At 29.9% G+C, this 21,366-nt stretch overlaps 2 protein-coding genes across 2 annotated transcripts in view; both read left to right on the top strand.

Annotated features, from left to right (window-relative positions):
* Positions 1 to 639: 639 nt before the first annotated feature.
* On the top strand, positions 640 to 16,439 carry LOC106680448 (juvenile hormone esterase). Its single transcript, XM_014420169.2, has 10 exons — positions 640 to 836; positions 2,697 to 2,837; positions 4,903 to 5,044; positions 5,130 to 5,315; positions 5,395 to 5,585; positions 6,442 to 6,589; positions 8,574 to 8,740; positions 11,571 to 11,694; positions 12,932 to 13,055; positions 15,659 to 16,439. The coding sequence occupies exons 1-10, from the start codon at positions 648 to 650 to the stop codon at positions 15,894 to 15,896; spliced, it is 1,650 nt and encodes a 549-aa protein (XP_014275655.1). The 5' UTR covers positions 640 to 647; the 3' UTR covers positions 15,897 to 16,439.
* Positions 16,440 to 20,333: 3,894 nt separating this feature from the next.
* The window catches only part of LOC106680420 (juvenile hormone esterase), a 21,384-nt gene continuing 20,351 nt past the window's right edge, over positions 20,334 to 21,366 (top strand). The window contains exon 1 of the mRNA XM_014420121.3: positions 20,334 to 20,404. The gene's annotated coding sequence lies outside the window, so the exon portion shown is untranslated. The remainder of the gene's footprint in view (positions 20,405 to 21,366) is intronic.

Raw genomic sequence — 21,366 nt, 5'->3', positions numbered from 1 at the left:
AAATACAATAATAAATATTAGACTTATAATAAACAGGTGGTGTAATAATAAATAAATACAAGGAAAATAAAAAAAAAGAGTTAATAATTCATTGAACATAAAAGGCGGGATAATAAGGCAAGGGAGAAAAATAAAGGTCTAGTAAAAGGAAGATAATTTTTGTGTATTTAGTTTTTGTATCATGATTTTAGCCTTGATGAAGCCCTGTAAAGTGTGGCGAAACTTTGAAATGATTAAATAGTTTTTGTATTATTCGAGTGGTTTCTTGATCACACTCGAACTATCCTCCATTTTTTAGTCTATAAGTTTAGTTTTTGTGATGGATTGAAAAAGGGAATTAAGGGATTAACACAGAAACATGGAAACATTTTTAAAAAACTTGAGTTATATTATATCTAATAATAGATTGATAAGTATTCTATATCGCGTAGCAACGAATTCTATTTCTATCTTACTCTATCTGATCTATTTACCACTGATTTAAATCTAGTTTCCTCGCTTGATGTTGCGTAAATTTCATCCTATGACGATATTGCTTAGCTTTTGAATAATATGTATTTATCATTCAATAATAATCAACACAGATAAAAAGATAAGTGATATGTATATAATAGCTTCGTCTGTGGAAATCACAGCATTAGGATACAATGACGAAGCTGATTGTTTTGTTGTGTGCTGTGGCCGTGGGGCACCTCGTCGTGGGGCAGAGCCCTTATGTCGTCACGTCCCAGGGCACGATGAGGGGGAAGGTCCTCAGTTCAAGGGATGGAAGGGACTACTTTTCCTTCACAAAGATCCCTTATGCCAAACCACCTGTTGGAGAGCGGAGGTTTATGGTATGTGAAGATCAATCGGCTGCTATATCTAATGACTTTATTGGTATTATTTGTTTCCCCTATTATATACATTAATTTACATAAACTAAGAACCATTTTAAGAGATGCCAGGGGATGCGGTGAGGAGAAATAAATTAGTTTTTAACCAATATTCATTTAATATGGACGTTTATATTTCTTGGTATACGTAACCAATCAATTTCCGCTTGGTTCCAACGTATTTTCAGTGCCAGCTCCCTCCCGTGTCCGATATTAACTCGTAGTGGAAACTCCGTGTATAGTCAACTGGGCCTCTGATTATTTTAATTGTCTTCCTTCTTCTCATTATCACAACTCTCTTCATGTGGAGAATCTACCCACTGATAGAACTTCAAAAACACTTCTAAAGGAGAAGATCCCGAGGCCATCTTCTTTTCATAAGCCTAGGAGGATTATTAGGTAATGAAGGAGAAGCCAGGTTAGAAACAAGTGGATTTCGGTGGTTGGGAAGTTTTCTATGGAAGGAATGGTATCTGGTTTTGGCCAAATCGGCAACATAGGGAACATTAAGGTCTTTATGTATGATTTTATTTGTGGCATAGTAGGGAGCATTGAGGATTTCACAAAGGATTTTGGATTGTAAGGATTTAATACGACAAGAATTCGAAGGTTTAGTGGAGCCCCAAAGCTCAACTCCATATGTCCAGATAGGCCCTTATAATAGTCACGTAGATCAGTCTTTTGTAATGGATTGGCAATTTAGACCGTTTGTCTAGTAAATGTTGCAATGGTCGAAATCGACGAGCAGTTTCCTATCTTTTCAGTCTTGTATGAGGATTCCATGTCAGTCGTTTGTCGAGATTTAGTCCTAAGAAACGGATCTGTTTGACAGGAGTAAGTGGGGTATTATTTAACGATACTGTTTGGCAAGAGGTCATTGGTTTACGACGAAGGTTAAATGTGATTTGGTGGGATTTATTGGAATTAATTTTAATCCTCCAATTTTGGCACCATTCTTCATGGGTGGTGATGTGGGATTGGAGGGTTTGGGATACAATTTAATAATTTTTCACTGACAATAGACATGTATCATCGGCATACGTGGTGAGGATAGTGTAAAGTCATATTTGAAATAGAAAAGGTGTCAACTGAAGTGGGAGATTTTTCCATAGAAGTGTAAGATGTTGCATTTGAAATGGAGTCACCATCGAATTGGAAAAGGTTACATTTGAAATGGAAAAGGTTTCAAATGAAAACAGAAAAGTTTCAATTCGAACTGGAGAAAGTTTCAATTGCACTGAAAATTTCCTATCATATTCAATAGGTATTATTTCAATATTGTACATTATCTTATCATAATGTATTTGTTATCTTCTTAATTTCTTGTCGTGTCATGCTGTTTATTGTTTTTCATTCATGATTATTATCTTCTCCTATTTTTTTCTTTTTTAATTTTTGTTTGTTGCTTATCCACGGATAATCTATTCTTACCACTGAGGAAGGGAGGGAGGGTCAAGTTTTCATTCCTATGGACCGCCACGAAAAATAAAAGTCAACCCATGCATGCTGGAATCGAAACGGCGCCGTAGCAGTTATGAGATAGCTGAATTCAGCTATAATGGCCACCCTGATTAAATCCTGAACTTTAGACCAAAACGTAGGCACAAATAAAATGAAATATATTTTACATATTTCTGCTAATTGCTATTCTACAAACCGCCATCCTCAACCATCTTCTCATTTTGAATCTACGATCAACAAAAACACTCAGCATTACGATCAATTTATATATCGGTATTAAAATACCAAATTAAAGATTTTTTTTTTAATTTTCTATAATCACATAATAGGTTCTATTAATAAATATTTTGTTGTTGTTAGATCTCTGAGAAAGCAGATAACTGGACTGGGATATTGGACGCAACTCAACCCATTCCATCTTGCTTCCAGTCTGGTTATTTCCGAGGACAAGGATTTTCGGGACAAGAAGATTGCCTCTACCTGAATGTATTCACACCCAATGTATGTATCAGGTTTATATATGTATTCACTCCCAACGTATGTATCAGGTTTATGTATGTATTCACACCCAACGTATGTATCAGGTTTATGTATGTATTCACACCCAACGTATGTATCAGGTTTATGTATGTATTCACACCCAACATATGTATCAGGTTTATGTATGTATTCACACCCAACGTATGTATCAGGTTTATGTATGTATTCACACCCAACGTATGTATCAGGTTTATATCATTGTATGCTTTGTTTATTTATAGGATACTATTCTTCCAAAAAGTGTCCAGCTTCTAACAGTGCTCTCACTTCCCAGTGCAATAGCATTAAAAATATATCTCGTTAAACTATCAAACTTGTTCTACATTTTTTATTAGCTAATATTTTTATTAAATAACTCAGAATTAAGAAAATATATTTTTTTAAAAACTTTGAAATTTACAACTGTATATTACATAATACATTTAGTAAATATGGTCTTAGTTAAAATGGAGTGTAGAGCAACTACCCACTGGTAACACTCTAATGACATTTTACATTAGCTGGTCTCGTGGCCATCTTCTTTTCAGGCGCCTCGGAGGATTGTCAGGAATGGAAGAGGATGCAAGGTTAGAAACTAGAGGGTTTGAGTGGTTACAGAGTTTATAATGGAAGAAGTGATATCAGGTTCGAGCTAGATCGGTTACATAGGGAGCATTAAGGTCTTTATGTATGATTTTATTTGTGACAAACTAAGGAACATTGAAGATTTTACCAAGGATTTTGGGTTGTAAGGATTGAATACGAGATTTAGGTTTAGTGGATCCTCAAAGCTCAACTCCATATGTCCAGATTGGCCTTATTACAGTCATGTAGATCTTTTGTAATGTGTTTGAAGTTCAGAACGTTTGTCTAGTAAGTGCTGTAATAGTCGAAATCGACGTGCAGTTTCCTGTCTTTTCAGTCTTGTGTGAAGATTCCAGGTTAATTGTTTGTCCAAATGTAGTCCAAGGTAGCGGATCTGTTCGAGAGGGGTAAGAGTAACATTATTAAATGAAACTGTAGGGCAGTCGGTAGGTTTACGAAGAAAATATTAAATTGTAAATATTAAACAGTCCTTTGGGCAACTTGTCTGAACCCTACCCTCACGAATTTTCAGATCTTTGTAAGAGCTCAGAAGCATATGACAAATATGAAATGTAGTGTACCATTTAAGTATCTTATCGAAATTAAAAATTACCCTCTTTTAATTTCATAATAATTAGGATAAAGTAGGAGCTAAAGAAATCTGTATCTGTATTTCAGAGACATTAGTTCATTTCAGATTTATATAAATACAAATTTTTTTTAAAATTTGCTTTTCCTGGTTTGGTTACCTTTCATGCCAGTTGTAGACTAAACCCTCCCCCCCCAAAAAAAAAAACCAACTAGTTAATTTACAGGAAATAGGCTAATCCATTTTACCTCTCGCAGCACAATATATGTTTTCTAAACGTGTATTAATTCCCAATGTTCGAAGACATTGTCATTTGTTTCTCCTCTACTTAAAGGTTTTACTGTTTAAACAGTGAAACCTAGAGGGCTACTTCATCATTTTAACATCAGTGTGTGGTTTTCTCTCCTTTAAGGGGCTTTACTAATAAGTAAAGTCCACATTTGTATGCAGTCTGTTCCTAAATCCGTATTGGACGAGTGGTGTGGCTGGCACGTCATTGGCAATGATCGTCAAATGTTCTTCTGTCAAATCTGGAGACAAATATTGGAACAAAATATCTGTCAATGTTCATTATGCCAGCTAGAGTACAGATCTTCCTTAATAAGTGCGGCTCATACTCTATAGAACCACCCTTAGCAACTAGAGGCACACAACCAACTCATGAACTTTACTTCCTTGAACTCTATCGACTTCTGGAGTTGTTTATTCCCAACTAGTTAATAGTTTGAATTAATTAATTAATAGTTAATAAATAGTTTGAAAAAAAAATTTGTATCAGTTAAATTTAAAAACATATATTAGATTTATTTATCATATAAATACTAATGTTGTATATTATTATGTTGAATTTTCCCAAAAATAATGTATTTTCAGATAACTGGAAGATATCCCGTTATTTTCGCCATATACGGCGGCGCCTTCAAGGCAGGTAGTGCTGCTGGCTTAGGCTCTGGAAAGTATTTCATGGATGAAGATGTGGTGCTTGTTATTCCAAATTATCGTGTTGGAAATTTAGGTATGATATAGATAAATTATTCAGACATATTCCGAAACTATTTTAGTCAAAAGTAATATACCTTTTTATTGTTTGTGTTTTTAAGGATTCCTCAGTTTGGAAGACAATGTTATACCTGGAAACATGGGTCTCAAGGACCAAGCATTAGCTTTGGAATGGGTCCACCAAGAAATTAGTGCATTTGGAGGAGACCCTAATCTGATAACTGTTATGGGCCAGAGTTCTGGTGGGGCCTCATCTGACCTTATTTGCGAAGCACCTAGAACGAATGGTGAGGGGTGCTTAAAGAAATTGGTTATTCATTCAATTTATTAATTTAAAAAAAAAGTAAATAAAAAATCTTTTTTAAGGCCTTATCAAAGGCTGCATATCGCAGAGCGGAGTTGGATGGTCATCTTGGGCGATCTTGAGACCTGGAGTGGCCCGACAATTGGCCTTGAAAATGGCCAAAACAGTTGGTTGTAATGAAACAGGAGACCTACTTAAGTGTTTGCAAAGTAAACCAGTTGAGCTTGTTGGTGATATTTATTTACTACAAGACGTAAGTGAACAGTTTGGCAAACATTTGTAAAGATTAAGAGCACTATGGAATCTTAATACTCAGTAATCGCATAGTATCTTGTGGCTTTATCTATACCTTTACTTTAATAATATGAACAAAAGAATAGTTTAAATTTTTATCTCACAAACAGTAACAAAAATACTTAACAATCGATATTTACGGTTGTGATTTCTTTGCTGTATGTACACAAAAGTACTATCATATTGTTATAATGTCCCCAGGAGAAGCCCTTTGTCTGTTCTTTGCCTTTTCCTTACATAACCCCCTCCTCTCAGCTTTCATACGTATTTCTCTTCTGCAACTGGAAAAAAAAACCTTCATATGCCACATAAATATAATTTACGTTAGACTTAAGAGACAGAATTATTCTAGGTTCTAGAAAATCAGTTGAAAAGAGCTTTCAGAGGATACTCTAGGAGATAGGTTGTATATAGTAGCCTGTAGATAGTAGTTGTACAATTTTATAATTGTACGTAGGCTTTGTATCAGAATCTTTCAAATAAAGTAAAATTTATCTTAAACCACACAAAGGTTGAATTTTTGTGACTCTTATATTTTCTAAAGTTGTTTACAATAACACGAATAACAAACTATTTATTTATAAGTATTGGACAATCACCATATTCGTATTTAGTGCAATTACAAATGACAAATCATCTATCATTCTCAATTCATAAACACAAATGGTTTACAAATACTAAATGAGTACATAAACTATTTTTTTCAGTAATTGCTAAATACTAAATATTTCATCATTAAAAAAAGCAATTATAATAAGCAGAACTGTTTCCTAATATTAAATAATTATTAATTCATTAAAATTTGGATATTTCAGAATACCAGAATTCTGTCTCTTGTATCTCCAGTTCTGGAACCTACGACTGCCCCTGGAGCTATACTCACGAGCTGGCCAACAACGGCTAACCACAGCTTCCCCTGGATAGCTGGAGTGTGCCAGGACGACGGACTACTTTTTACTGGAAGTAAGTAAATGATAACTTCAATAAACAATTCCCTTGTAGTTTAATTGAGCTAAATATTTTATAGCATTTAATCTTAAAATTGACTTTCCAGTGTTCTTGAGTCAGTAATTATGCTTTTACTAATTAATCTTTGATTGCAATAGTACATAAAATTTACTTCTACACCAGATAAGTAAGACTCGAGTTTTTCAGATCTCTCCATTGTCTAAGCAATTCTTCCTTAATTAGTTTGCAACAAACCTCTGACAAACGAACATTATTTATCATACTGCTAACAAACTACATTACCAGAAAATAATTTTAGGTATCGTTGGCAATAATTTTCTGTCAAAGCACATAATCTTTCATATAATCTTATCAGAGTAGCACGTAATTATGTGTGAAGTTAGTAAATTTGGATAAATATTTCTGTTCATAAATTTCACGGGTCTTGAGTTGCAAGATGTTGAATTTTAAGACAAAAAAAATAAATACTTTTATTAATTTATATTATAAATATATTGTGACTTATTATAGCTGTATTAATGACTGTCTCGACTAGCAATTACAATACAAGAGATGAAATGAATGATTCCGGTGGGGATATATATTAGGTAGAGTAATAAAACAGGATAGAAATATTGAGGCTGTCCTGTGACCACAGGTTAGAATCCGGTCTAGAAAGTTAACTTTCATTTCTGTGGTGGTCCTACGAAATGAAAACATGACCCCTCACCATGGTTAGAATAGGTTGGTTACCTCTAGATAATCTCTCTTTCCCCATATGTATTTCACTATCATTGGGTTTATTATACAATCAGAAGTAATAATACACTTTTTTAGTTTTCACATTTCACATCACTCATTGAAGGATATGGTAAAAATTTGTACTGAACAGAAAAAAGTTTTTAGAATAATCTTGAACAGGAGAAATAAACAAACAGATAATATATGATGTACTAGAAAATAAAACAAATATTCCAATACTGATGAAGACCCATACAAAAAACAACATATATTTCATAAAAATATGCTAATAATATTTAGTTAAACAAGCCAACAAATTAATTTGTCATAAAACACATTTAAAAGACTTTGTAATTAGTACCTGAAAACATTTCAATTAAATATAATAATGAATTTTGAATGAAATACAGCTTTTTTTACATCTAAGTTTTAGGTATTGTTGACAAATATGGGAGTTGTGGATCATAGGATTGATGAAATTGAACGAAATGTTCCATTCTGATACAAAAATTCAAGAAAATGTGTCTTCTATAGTAAATATAATCAGAATTATTTTATTTCTCAAAATATTATTATATTTATCGTTATATGAAAACTATAGGCTCGCTAGATTTAACTTTATTATTAAGGCTCCGAGATGAAAGATTTAAAGTAGGATTATATCCACTCTCTTGTATCGGCTGGTTCTAATCCACACAAAAAAAATTATATATGACATTTTTTTAGATTTACATTAATACTTACAAGACTGAAAAGGCAGCTCTATTAGGGCTAATATTTCAGAAAATTTACTCTTCTTTAAATAATGTTCTTTAAGATTTTCTAGTGTTGTTGGTAGTTTTTAAGATATAGCTCCGAATGAAAAATTAATGTTTATTTAAGGTTTTGAAACAGCCCCCATTTTTTTATTCCCCCTACCTATGCTTGGCAGACTCATCAGTTTTGACTAGTAATTATACATAGTTACTAGTACATACTAGTAATTGTTTTGTTAAATAAAGGTTATTGAATAATGACCCAGAGTGTTAGAGTAGATTGTTGATATTTCAAATCTTTTAAAGAAGATAGAAAAACCTATGGGCTCTCTCTAGACCAGCCTGGTTCGAGATGTATATTACATTAATTATATCCAATTTCATTGGTTTATTGCCAAATATTTCCTTTTATATCCAACAATTATTACCAATGATTTACCAACCAATTCCTTAACATCCATAGATTTATCATATAATATTTCTTATTTTTATTATCATTTCAGTGTACGAAAGCCATTCAATGAGTCCGGAAGAAACAGACAAGTTTATTAAAAACTTCAATCAAACTATTGTCTATGAGCTTTATTTGGAAAACAGAACGGATGAATTTGAAACAATTTATCAGAAATTTTTCACAAATGGAGATGAGCCTTTAATAGCCATCCGTAAGGTTAGTATTTCATATTTTATCTTAAATATTATTTTTTACTTAATTAATGTAAAGTATTAAAAACATAAGAGTTTTCTTACTGTTACCTTCAAATATGTTTTATTCAAGTTTTTATGTATTAGTAGTGTATAAAAAGGAACAAACAAAAAAAAATGAATCGAACTAAAAAGAAATGTGGTGCGCATTCCTGTCAAGAATACAACACTTAAAAAGCCGTAATGCAATCGGGAAAGATCGGGCGGCCTCGGCAGAGCCGGTTGAGATCTTATATTTGTATTTGTCTTTATTCATTCACAATTCTTTAATATTTTGTATATATCTATTGCTTATTATTGCTAACAATGAGAACTGTATTTTTTTTTCAAATATCATAATTTAAGCCTAGTAAAACTATTTTAATAAGAATAAGACTAATATGAAAAAAATCTAATTCTACATTGACGTGAGGAATTTAATCAAAATTGTTAGAAATCGAGAAAAAAATATGAAAAATTGATTTTATAAAGTGGTACTGGTGATAAAACATGACGATTGTAAGAAAAATGATAAGTGGATACTTAATGCTTTTAAGAAATAAGCAAACACTTATTTACACCATCTATTTATTTATTTTTTTCTGATATTCGAAAAGTTTAGAAGATTAAGCCATTATTTGACTCACAATAAAAAAAAAAAGATTGATTCGTTATAATTAGTTAATCTGAATATTAATTTATGAGAACCGAATCCGTTACATGGCGAAACTAAGTTATATGAAACCAAAACCAGTTATTTGAATTTTTGTCTGTACCCTCACAAGCGGATTTTAACTTCTTTTTATATGTGTAACGCAAAGCCTTATACTTAATGCAAAGCACTGTCCCCTTGGTCCCTTAACCCAAGAGGAGAAAAAAAGGCAGTTATCTCACCCCAATTTTTGATTACTTTAATGAAAACTATACTTAATTAATAGTCAAAATTGATGATTCTGCCAAGTATAGGTAGAGGAAATAAAAAATGGCCGCTGTTTCAAAGCGAAAAAAAAAACTAATTTTTCATTCGAAGCTCTATATCTTAAAAAGTAGGAACAACACAAGAAAACGTCATTTATAGAAGAGTAAATTTGCTGAAATATTAGCCCTAATAGAGTTATTTACGTTAAATAGTTTTCGAGAAATAGCTTTTTTAAAAGCAACATTTCATAAAAACGTTGTATGGGACTTACTATCTCAGGAACTTATGTGACGTACAGATGTCTATTAGCACCCAAATTAAAGCTAGTGACCTATAAAGTAGTTTATAATGTTTATCTTCGTAGGAGTAATAGTTTACATGAAATTTGCTAAAATAAATTGATTTATAGTTGTTTGGACCAATTTTCTTTTGCCAAATTTATATTCATATGTGAGTACCATAAAAACTACTTCCCCTACGAAGATAAATGTCATAAAGTACTTTATAGCAAGTTAAATTTCCTTTATTGTGAGTGTTGACAGACGTATGTGCTTCTTATGGATCTAAAAATATATTTTTTCAAAAATCCAACATTTTATACGAACAACTAGAAATTAACATTTTGTGAGTATATTTTGTCAAATATCATAAAAACTACAACTTGTACAAAGATAAACATAATAACTATTTTGTAGTAAATTTAACAAGCTTTAATTTGAGCGCTGGCAGACATCAGTACGTCCAATGGTTTCTGAAATAAAGTTTTTCATAAATCAAATTTACTGTCCGAACAACTATAAATCAATTTATTTTAGCAAATATCACGACAACTACTATTCTTACGAAGGTAAAGGTCATAAACCTCTTTATAGACCATTAAACTAGCTTTAATTTGAGTGCTAATAGACATCTGTACGTCACATAGTTCCTGAGATATAGATTTCTCAAAATAAATTAACTAACTACTGATCCTTCAGTAAGATCCATACATTTTAATGAAATGTTTCTTTTTAAAAGGCTATATCTCGAAAACTATTTAACATAAATAATTCTGTTAGGGCTCATATTTTAGCGAATTTACTCTTCTTTAAATGACGTTCTCTAAGGTTTTAGCTCCGAATGATAAATTAGTTTTTTTTATTGCTTTAAAACAGCCGCCAAATTAAATTATACATCTTATCTTCACAATAAGATGTATAATTTATTAATTGTATAAAAATAATTAAAAGGAGTGTTTGTAGGTATCCTTGAAAATGACCTAAGTGGTCGAAACGTTGGAAGGTTTTAAAAAAATTAAGTAGAGAAAAAGGATCAAATATTGTTTTTTAAATAAAGATGTATAATTTTTGTTTATTTTATTCTATTACGTATGTAATGTCGTTTTTATTTTGTTTTTTCACTCTGACTTATCTAGATAATCCCAGTTTGGGTATAATGTTTGTTATTAAATTATATAATAATTTAAGGATTATTATTATTATTATTTTATTTATAAATTATTAGCTTATACAAATGATTTTTAATTCACCATTCGGATATACTGTTGTTATTAGCTTATATAATAATCTGAATGTTTGTTGATTGTTATTATTATTTAATTATTATTACAATGGTTGTTAAATTATGTACTTTAGAGGCTCTATTTGTACGGGGTTGCCCCATAAAAAAATTCATAAATTATTATTATTAATATATAAAAATCTTTTCCAGTTTAGATTTAATCAAGTCATTGTTAGACAACAGATTGTGAAATATAATACCTAGACTTTATTATTATTTTTTGTTTTTTATTATTTTATATTATATGTGTTCGTAAAGAGTATCATTGCTAGTTTTACAATACAAAATTACATATGTGAGGTGGATTTATTAACATAAAATCGTTTATATATTACAGTTTTTAACGGAATACATGTTTGTACAACCCGCATTGAAAGGTATAAGTAAACACCCTGGACCAGCTTATTATTACAATTTCAACTTCACTGGAGAATCTCAGCCAGGCTTAAGAAATGTTACAGGTAAATTATTATGCTGTTTAAGAGAAAATTGTTTTTATAAATCCAAACTATTAGTTATTAATAGTTAGCTAAATATTTGTTAGTATTATTTATGAATTAAAACTATTAATGGTATTTATATGGTATAAAATACAATAGAATGCGATATAATATCTCTAATTTTATATTATTATCCAAAAGTTCACCATAGAATATTCGATATTTTTTTTACATATTTTAATAAATATAATTTTTTTCACACCCTCTTTATTCATTTAAACAAATCAAAATATATATATAAAATACAAATACATATATCCTAGCGAATACATTGTATATATTTGTTTTTGTTTAAATGAATAAAGAGGATATGAAAAAAAGATTATATTTATTAAAATAAGTAAAAAAAAAATTATTGAATATTGGACGGTTGACTTAGGTATAATAACATAAATATAATAATATATATCATTAATGTTGAGGAGTTTTAATTTAGTGTTCTTACAATCTCATACTATTCCGGATAACGGGGTCTTGAGTATTTTAAATATTATTAAAAATATCACAACCGATTCATACAATTACATTATACAGGGGCTAAGTGTCCTAAATTACAATATGAGTTGAGAATTTCAAAACAAGAAAAATATTAATTATGAAGGAACTGGAGATATTCACGTCTAAGGATTTTCATTTTAATGAATTATTTTGGTCATTATAAATAAATTAATGTGTTTGAACTACTTAGTTAATTAGATGTAAATTAACATTCATGTAAAAGGTTCGAAGTGACGAAAAAAAACTTTTTTTTTGTTTAGGGTAAAATTAAAAATAATTTCTATGCAGTCCCGGTCAATAACTTTAATACCTTACAAAGAGAAACTTATTAGACAATAGTAAATATCAATATTTACATTTCATTAATAAAGTAGTTGGAAAATATATTAATATATTTATTTACCTAACAATCCGTAACAATGAAAATCTTCTAAAACAAAGCATTAATCGGTATACATTCATAGGCAATTATTTTTTAGGTTTGAGACTCTTAATTCATAATTTCAGTTAGAACCATTTACAATGAAATACCACGCATAATGAAAAAAAAGATTTATAAAGTCAATATTAAAATAAAATAAAAATATTAATAATTTTGTTTTTAAAAATATTCTGTCTCATCAAGTTAGATTATACACACCCGAATACCAAACTAATTCGATGATAGTATTAGCAGAGTCATACCATTTTTCTGTTTTAGGAGTTGGACACGGTGCTGAAATGCACTACCTCTTCGAGTCCTCTTACAGAAACATAACTGCACCTGAAGACGTTAAACTGTCCAAACTCTTAGTCAAGATGTGGGTGAACTTCGCCAGAGATCAGTGAGTAATAAAGTAATCAGTAATAAAGTAATAAGGAAAAATCAATTTATTTCATTATATAATCAATATATTTTTTTTATAACCTAAAGGTCTACTGAAAAAAAATTTATAAAATTTTGTCAACACGTATATTTATTCTATTTTTGGATAATGTACACCCCTCCACAGCAAATATAATTCACTATCGGTTTCAGAAACAGAACATCTACAATTTTATAATATTTATATAGTTTATAAATGAAACTTTTTTTTCTTCATAAAAATAAATTATTAATGGAATCAATGGAACGTGAAGGGACTGTTCCTTATTAGAACAAGAGCCGGGAAGAAAAAAAGGCAGTTATCTCACCCCAATTTTTGATTACTTCAATAAAAATTATGTATAATTAATAGTCAAAATTGATGAGTCTGCCAAGTATAGGTTGGGGGATTAAAAAATGGCAGCTGTTTCAAAACCTTAACAAACACTAATTTTTAATTCCGTGCTCTGTATCTTAAAAACTACCAACATCACTAGAAAACCTAAGTACTCATTATTTAAAGAAGAGTAAATTTACTGAAATATTAGCCTTGAAAGAGCTATTTACGTCCAATAGCTCTCGAGATACAGCGTTTTAAAAAGCAAAATTTCTTAAAAATCTACTGAAAGGTCAGTAGTTACTTTATTTTGCGAAATCTATATCTCTGGAGCTTGTGACGTACAGATGCCTATTAGCACTAAAATTTAAGCTAGTTTAATAGACTATAAAGTAGTTTGTGATGTTTATCGTCATAGGAGTAGTAGTATTCATGATAAATGCTAAAATAAAATGATTTATAGTTGTTCGGACAATAAGTTTGATTTAAGAAAAACTTCATTTCATAAACAATTTGACGTACAGATGTCTGCCAACACTCACAATAAAGGAAATTTAACTTGCTATAAAGTACTTTATGACACTTATCTTCGTAGGGGTAGTAGTTTGTATGATATTCACATACGAATATAAATTTGGCAAATCAAAATTTGTCCGAACAACTATAAATCAATTTATATTAGCAAATTTCATGAAAACTATTACTCCTACGAAGATAAACATCATAAACTACTTTATAGCTCATTAAACTAGCTTTAATTTGAGTGCTAATTGACATCTGTACGTCAAATGGTTTTTGAGATATCGATTTTTCAAAATAAATTCACTAACTACCGATCTTTTAATACGTCCCATAAAACGTTTTATGAAATCTTTTTAAAAAGCTACATCTCAAGAACTATGTAACGTAAATAACACTTTTAGAGCTCATATTTTAACAAATTTGCTCATCTTTAAATGACGTTCTCTTAGGTTTTCTTGTGTTGTTCCTACTTTTTAAGATATAGAGCTCTGAATGAAAAATTACATTTTTTTATCGCTTTCTAACAGCCGCCATTTTTTATTCCCCTTACCTATACTTGGCAGAATCATCAATTTTGACTATTAATTAAGTATTGCTACTTTTATTTCCGGAAATTTGTTTTTAATTTAGAAATTGGTTTTTTTTTATATCCTTATTTGATAGTTAACTTATATCCCATTCATAGTTTGCACCTATCCATTTTTTTACACTAATAATAATATGTAATGTTTTTTTCATTGAGTAGCCTTCGAGACTAAGCGAATATCGAGACTATTGGCTTCTCTTTTGTTTTTGTTTTTCCTTTCCATTTTCCCTCATTATCTCTGCGTGCCTTTGTTTTCCTTCTTCTGTCCCCTTTTTCGAATTTATCTTTCCTACAAAAACCTTGAGTTCTTTCAGTCTTTTCCTATATCTTTCTCTGTGCAGACAAGCCTGGTCCGTTATTCCTAGTCCTTCCGTTTCTTTCTACATCTGCCCGATGTATCCTTGGATTTTTTTGGAATATTTCCTTGTTTAGTCTTTCCGGGACAATTCTTACCATGTGTTCATGGAATTTCAGTCTCCTGGTCCTTATTTCTGTTTCTAGGTCCTTTGTGTCTTTGTAGATTTCTTTGTTGGGTCTTATCCTGTGTCCTTGTGTCTTTTTGGGGCCGTATGTAATGGTTTTTCAAATTAAGAAAATTTTAGTGGAATTTTTTTTTTAAATTCGAGTCCAACTCGAAGTACTGTCGGGTTATATCAATAAGGATTAGATCTGATATTAAATACTACTCAATGGTACATTTATTAACGGATTTTATTTAAAATCTAAAAGGCTGTGACCTGTTTTTGAGAAAATACTTAATAATGTGTAAAATATATAAAGTGGCTTTAGCACTTCTGGTTAGTAAATTAAAAAAAAAAAAAGTTTCTTTAATATCTAAATATGTTATTTCAGTTTCGTGTATCCTTTCGTTTTTGAACTATGCTGTTCACATACACACAGACCATTTTTCAAAATTTGGTTATTTGGACTCGCAGACCTTAAAACGAGTATTCCGTCCAAAACTCGAATTTTAATTTTTTACGATAGCAATAAGAAGAAGTAATACAATCTATTCCAGATATAATAAGGAAAAGTAAAAATGATGTACTATAAATGTAATAATACAACTATACAGTAGTCATTTGATAGTATTATGTAATGAATGAATCAACTTCATTGATGTATTCTCATTTTTCAGAACACCAAGCAGCAAAGATATGGTGCAATGGTCTCAGTTCGAAGGACAGACGCGGTATTATTTGGATATTAAAAACTCTGGAAATTCTGTATTGGTTCTTACACAATACCAGGAGATAATTGATTTCTGGAAAACTATTTTCCCTGACCAATCTTCTGAATCATCAATGAGTCACTCTCCGCTGTTGTATATGCCAGCCTTGGGCATCATTACTGTCAACAAAGAGCTATTTCCTTAAGAGAAAGAAATAATATAAGTGAATTTTTAAAGATAATATATGGTAAATACTTTTGAAAGATAAATCTTGGAATTTAATCTATGATATGTTCTAATTCTAGTCAAGAATGGATTTGAGGTCATGCTTAAAAAATAATTTTTATTACTCCCAATTTATAAAAATATGTATCAATAGTAATAGTTCTTAAAACTACTGATATTTTAATATTTAAAATTGCATTAAATACTGTAAAATGAGGTGAAATCATAAATTTTGTTTTGTTTTGTTATTTCGTTTTTAACAAAATATTTGGATGAATTTAAAAATTTTATATGACTGGGAATGATCAGACAATTTTTCAGTTTTTTACATAAAGTTGCCATGTACTCACATATGATCTTGACTTTTATCTCCTCTCACTTTTTTTTAAATTATTATTTTTCAAAAACTAACATAATTTACATGACCCAACTCCCTATTTTTCTGGAAACGGTTTTTTTCAAAAATAATTTGGAGCCTTCTATAATCGTTATAGATAGCCTTCTTATAAATATTTTCTTGAAACAGATAGTTAAATTTACAAAAAAAATTTTAACACTGAAATTATTACAATTCTAGCTATTCCTATGAAGTTTTGTCAATTATTTTAAACTTTACTAGAAAAAAAGGTGGATACAGTTCACAGAATAACTAAAAAGGTAGATACAGTTCACAGAATAACTAAAAAGTTGTATTAAGTTCACAGGATAACTAAAGGTGTGGCACAATATCACCGCTTCAATGAAACATATTTCAATAATAGTGGGATAAAATCGGAACAAAAATATGTTCGTTAGTAAACTTCTACTTTAGGTAGTAGATAAATAAAAAATAAATTACTTATCATTGCAACTAATTCTTCATACCACTCCTGTCAAGTTGCAATAAAGTGATAAAACAATGGTTTATTAAAAACAATTCCCAGAGTTACAAATATTGCATCTGAAGGACTTGATAACACTCGTTAATTCGTCTTAATACACTAATGACCAATGGTAAACGGTAAAAATAATTGCTTTATATTTTTATAGCCACTTTTTTTAATATTTATAGTATCAAACAATTAAAAAGTGTAAATAGAATAGACCAAATTACTTACTTGAAATAAAGTTTTTTTTTTGCAATATTTCTTAAAATGTCAATTAAAAATAAATAAAAATCTAAAATTGAAGAAATTAAAGACTAATAAGTTACATCATTTTAGTGATATTTTTATCGTCATTCAGAGCGATAGAACTTATAAATAAAAACATAAAGTATATAAGTTATGAATGATATATTTATGGAAAATAAGAATAATGTTAGTAATGAATAAATGTTTTAATAACATTGTTTTTATTTATTATAACATCCCACAATATTTTAAATTTTTATTGGTATTTTCCTATATCAGATAAGGCTTAAGTGGTATATTATAAATTAATTGTCTGTGTAATTTTTAAAATGCATTTTGTTTAATATACTACGCATACGTAACATATTACTTAATTGAAAGAATACGTGTATGCAATATAATTAATTAAAATTGTTAAAAAAGAAAATGAAAGAAAATTTGTGTCCTATTATATGTTAATGTAGAAGGTGTTTATTTATATAAAACAGAGTAAACTATAGTTTACTCTTCATTAAAGAAAGAGTAAACTATATTTTATTTTTCGAACAAATAATAAATTAATACATTTTAAATTGATTTTTCCACTTAATTTAGGTCTCAATTGAAATTTTATAAGAGTAATTATTTCTAAATACTACTACAAGAGAAAATAATAGTTTTATTCATAGCAGTTACCAATTCAAATAAATTTCTCTAAGAAATGTTTTTTATTTTATTTTTAAAGTAAATTAAAATTTGTTTAAATCAATGTTGTTTGTAGTTGGTATAAGCTACTTCGTTTAGGGAATATCTTAAAACGTTGATAAGAATTGCTTATGTAATGATTCTACTAGGTTATTGAGTAATTACGATTAATTTCCTATTAAATTGACAATATCAGATTTGGTTATTATTTTTTAATACATGATGCATTTAATACATTATTTTATTATATACACTATATGATATGGTATGTATTTGTTTCTGCTTAAAAACCTTTTTATGATTTGAAGAGTAAAGAAAATTCGACTTTAATGGAAAACAGTACTTATAAATTCTTATCGATGACTAATTAATTACGTCGATTTTGGCGCCTAAACATACAAGAAAACTTGAAAGATTATTTGATATGACTTCATAGAATTGTCGTTCAAACCAAAATTTATCTCTCACATCTAGAAATCGTAATAATAATCATTTATTTTTTTAAAAAAATTAATTAATCCTCTACATCATGCAGAGAACTGCGTCCTGTAGTTACAGTTGTTTATTATTTATTTTCTCATCTGGACTTAAATTATTTTAGTTGTCTTTTCAAACGTCTATAAATTAAATTCATTTATTTTTAACACATATAATTCTCAAGCTTTGGTTTTGTTTAATTTTAAGTTATGATTTTTTTATTGTTTGTTTACTTTCACTTCTAAATACGAAATGTATAGTAAGAGGAAATATTGATGTGAAAAATTTCTAATCAAACATACAGACTGATATAGAGTTGTGTAAGATCTACTTTGTTTATAAGAAAAATGGAGATATAGACTTTATAACATCCTGTGTATAAATAATATTTGTAGACTACTATAAAAATAACACATCTACAATTTCTTAACAATTCTGTTCGACTATTGTTTAACGACTCTCTAAAATAATGAATCTAACATGAGGTGATGTGTTATGAGTATAACAAAGTGGGGATAGGTTAGCACTAGAGGAGGGGAATGTTAATTGTGAACTGGGTATGAGAGTTTTAAGATAAAAACAAAGAGCAAGCAACCGACAAAGAGATTCATAACATCTGAACAGCATTTCCTTGTGATAATAATACAATAGTATTTTATGAGAGTCTAACGGACACTATCCAATTTCGGGCTGTAAAAGAAGAACTCCAAATGGTAAATGGTAAATTTCAGTAAAAAAAAATAAGCTTCCCAAATAGGGGCAATATATTCTAAGGTATTGACACATTTTTATTGTTCTAGATATGGAAAATAAACATTCAAACTATTTATTTATTTTTTTATAAACCCCTGTGTCACTTCTTTTGTTATTCCTGCTGCAAACATGTATATATACATATAGTTTATTTGTAAGCCCTATGGATAAGTAGGGTTTGATGGTAGGGGAAGGAGGTGGTATAGTAGGAATTAATGAAACCAATTCTTTTACTGCATTTGATTAATTTTAAATGGGGTCTGAGGATAGGAAATATGACCGATATAGATGGGCCGTTCGTAGATCAGGTGTTTGAGGCCCAGGTCATTGCAACCTGGGACTTGCGAGCGACGTCGGTTCGAATTCGGCCTGTGGGAAGTCGACTTTTTTCATATCTGTGGCGGTCCCCTGAAATGAAAAGTTGACTTCCCTCCATGGTTAGAATAAGTTGGTTATCTCTAGATAACTCTTTTGTATTTTCAGAAATGACAACGAAAGGGGTAAAAAAAAATAAGAAGAAATTTATAAAGCCACGCTTACTGTATGGTAACACGAGAATGAATTTTTTTTTAATATGTTGACCTCTCTATTTGTGTGTTTTAGCGTATTTATTCATTAAATCATTTTATTTTATTAATACTATGTTTTTTTTGTGTGTTTTTTTTTAAACTTATTTATCCATTCAGGTGTTTCCTGTAACCGGTTTTTTATTATATTTTCCTTTTAATCTATGTGTTAGTCTTATTCTCGTAAAATGTATCTATTTGTTTGTTCTTGGTAGACTGATCTACTGCTGTGACTATGAATGAGGGTCTGATCTCACATTACCGTCTAATATTGGATTTTTTTAGCGGATCACTGAAGAGGATCTAGGAGGGTGAATTCCGGAGAGCGAATTTGTTGATCGGGTGAATTGAATAATTGAGCGAAAATGAGAGGGAATAATGAGAGTGAGTGAAACATTTGTATTGGTTGTACAGACCGAAAAGGATTGTAAAAGGAAGCTGTAGGGGTTAAAAAAAATTGTTTATTATATCCTATTATTGTATATCTTTTTTTATGATTATACCATGTATGTGTAATAAAAATATGTCCGATTACGGATTGATAAGTATGCTGTGTGAGATAGCAACCTAATGTATTTAGGCAGCATAGATGAATAAATAAAGTATTTCTCTCTCTCTCTCTCGTACTGTAATTTTTTTTTTTTGGTCCGGATGGACTTGACACCTACGTTTGGCGGAATAAAAATATCCACTTGAACAAGTTTTTGTGTATACGGTAATTACAATTATGTAACTGATTATAACAATAATATTTTGATTACGCAACTTGAACAGAGCTTTTCCGTTAATTGAAGGTCTTGACTCCGATCCCACGACCAGGTAGGACGGATGTTAGTACGCTGTGTAATGCAGTCTGAGGGAACTCTTGTCTGATGTCCAAAGGTCTCTATAACTAGGTAGGTTACAACTTTAGAGTCATAGTTATAGTAAAAGGCAAGTTGAAATAATCATTCCTCTCTGTCAAAAAAATTCCCCTCTTTCATGGCGGCCAAAGTAACTACGGGCAATTATTATATACGACTGACTTTGAAGTGAATATTAGTTAAAATATACAATTTTTATATTAATATATAGATAGATATGATTTAGTTAATTTTAAAGTTATAGAAGTACTTTTATTCAGCGTCAAGTTCAATAAAGAGTTTACCGAAAAAAAATAAATAAATATATATATAAACTATGTTTCCCAACAATTCAATTTGTTCGTTACAGTTACAGATTTCACAATGAAAGTATAAAAAAATCATATTGGAAATTTTGTTAGGCACATATTGGTTTTGAAATGTATTTAAACTAAGTCTAAAAATTTAATCACTAAGTACGCGTCACATGTCATAAATTTAATGTCACAATCTCATTAGAGAAGATCATAACACAAAAAAAGGCAATCCTAACCCGCCGGACCTGCCCCACTACGACCCCCGGGGAGCGACGGTCCCATATCACTTTTTAAATATTAGCTTAAAACGGTAAGAGGAGACTTTAACATAGTTAAATCGAGCAATATTTAAAAAGCGTCTGAAATTGAAAAACGGCATGAAGTAGTTAAATATTGTTTCGAAATTCTTATATTGAATATAACGATAGGATAATCCAAGAGAACTCTAAAGAGAATTAGAGTTCAATATAGGTGTTGTTAGGAAAAGTGTAGGAATACTTCATTGACTCGGCCATGGAAAACCACTAATTTAGCCAGATAAAAACTTATCCTTCGGAAGTGGTATGAATCGTACTAATATATATTTTTTTATTATTGAAATTGATAGATTTATTTATTGATAGATATTACAATCTGCCACACAATTGTGGGCAATAGGTAATAGTGATGAATGATCTCATACATACTAAAATTTAAAAA

The sequence above is a fragment of the Halyomorpha halys genome, unplaced genomic scaffold (assembly GCF_000696795.3).
Source record: "Halyomorpha halys isolate HHAL.00 unplaced genomic scaffold, Hhal_1.1 Scaffold261.1, whole genome shotgun sequence".
NCBI classification, from domain to species: Eukaryota; Metazoa; Arthropoda; class Insecta; order Hemiptera; family Pentatomidae; genus Halyomorpha; species Halyomorpha halys.
Note: the sequence above shows the minus strand (reverse complement) of the source record. Positions and strands in the feature narration are given on the sequence as shown.

Bases quoted from the DNA above. Each gene is read 5' to 3' on its own strand.
- LOC106680448 (XM_014420169.2), top strand. From the start codon at position 648: ATGACGAAGCTGATTGTTTTGTTGTGTGCTGTGGCCGTGGGGCACCTC. The intron at 837-2,696 runs GTATGTGAAGAT...TGTTGTTGTTAG, and splicing joins TTGGAGAGCGGAGGTTTATG to ATCTCTGAGAAAGCAGATAA. The intron at 5,586-6,441 runs GTAAGTGAACAG...TGGATATTTCAG, and splicing joins ATATTTATTTACTACAAGAC to AATACCAGAATTCTGTCTCT.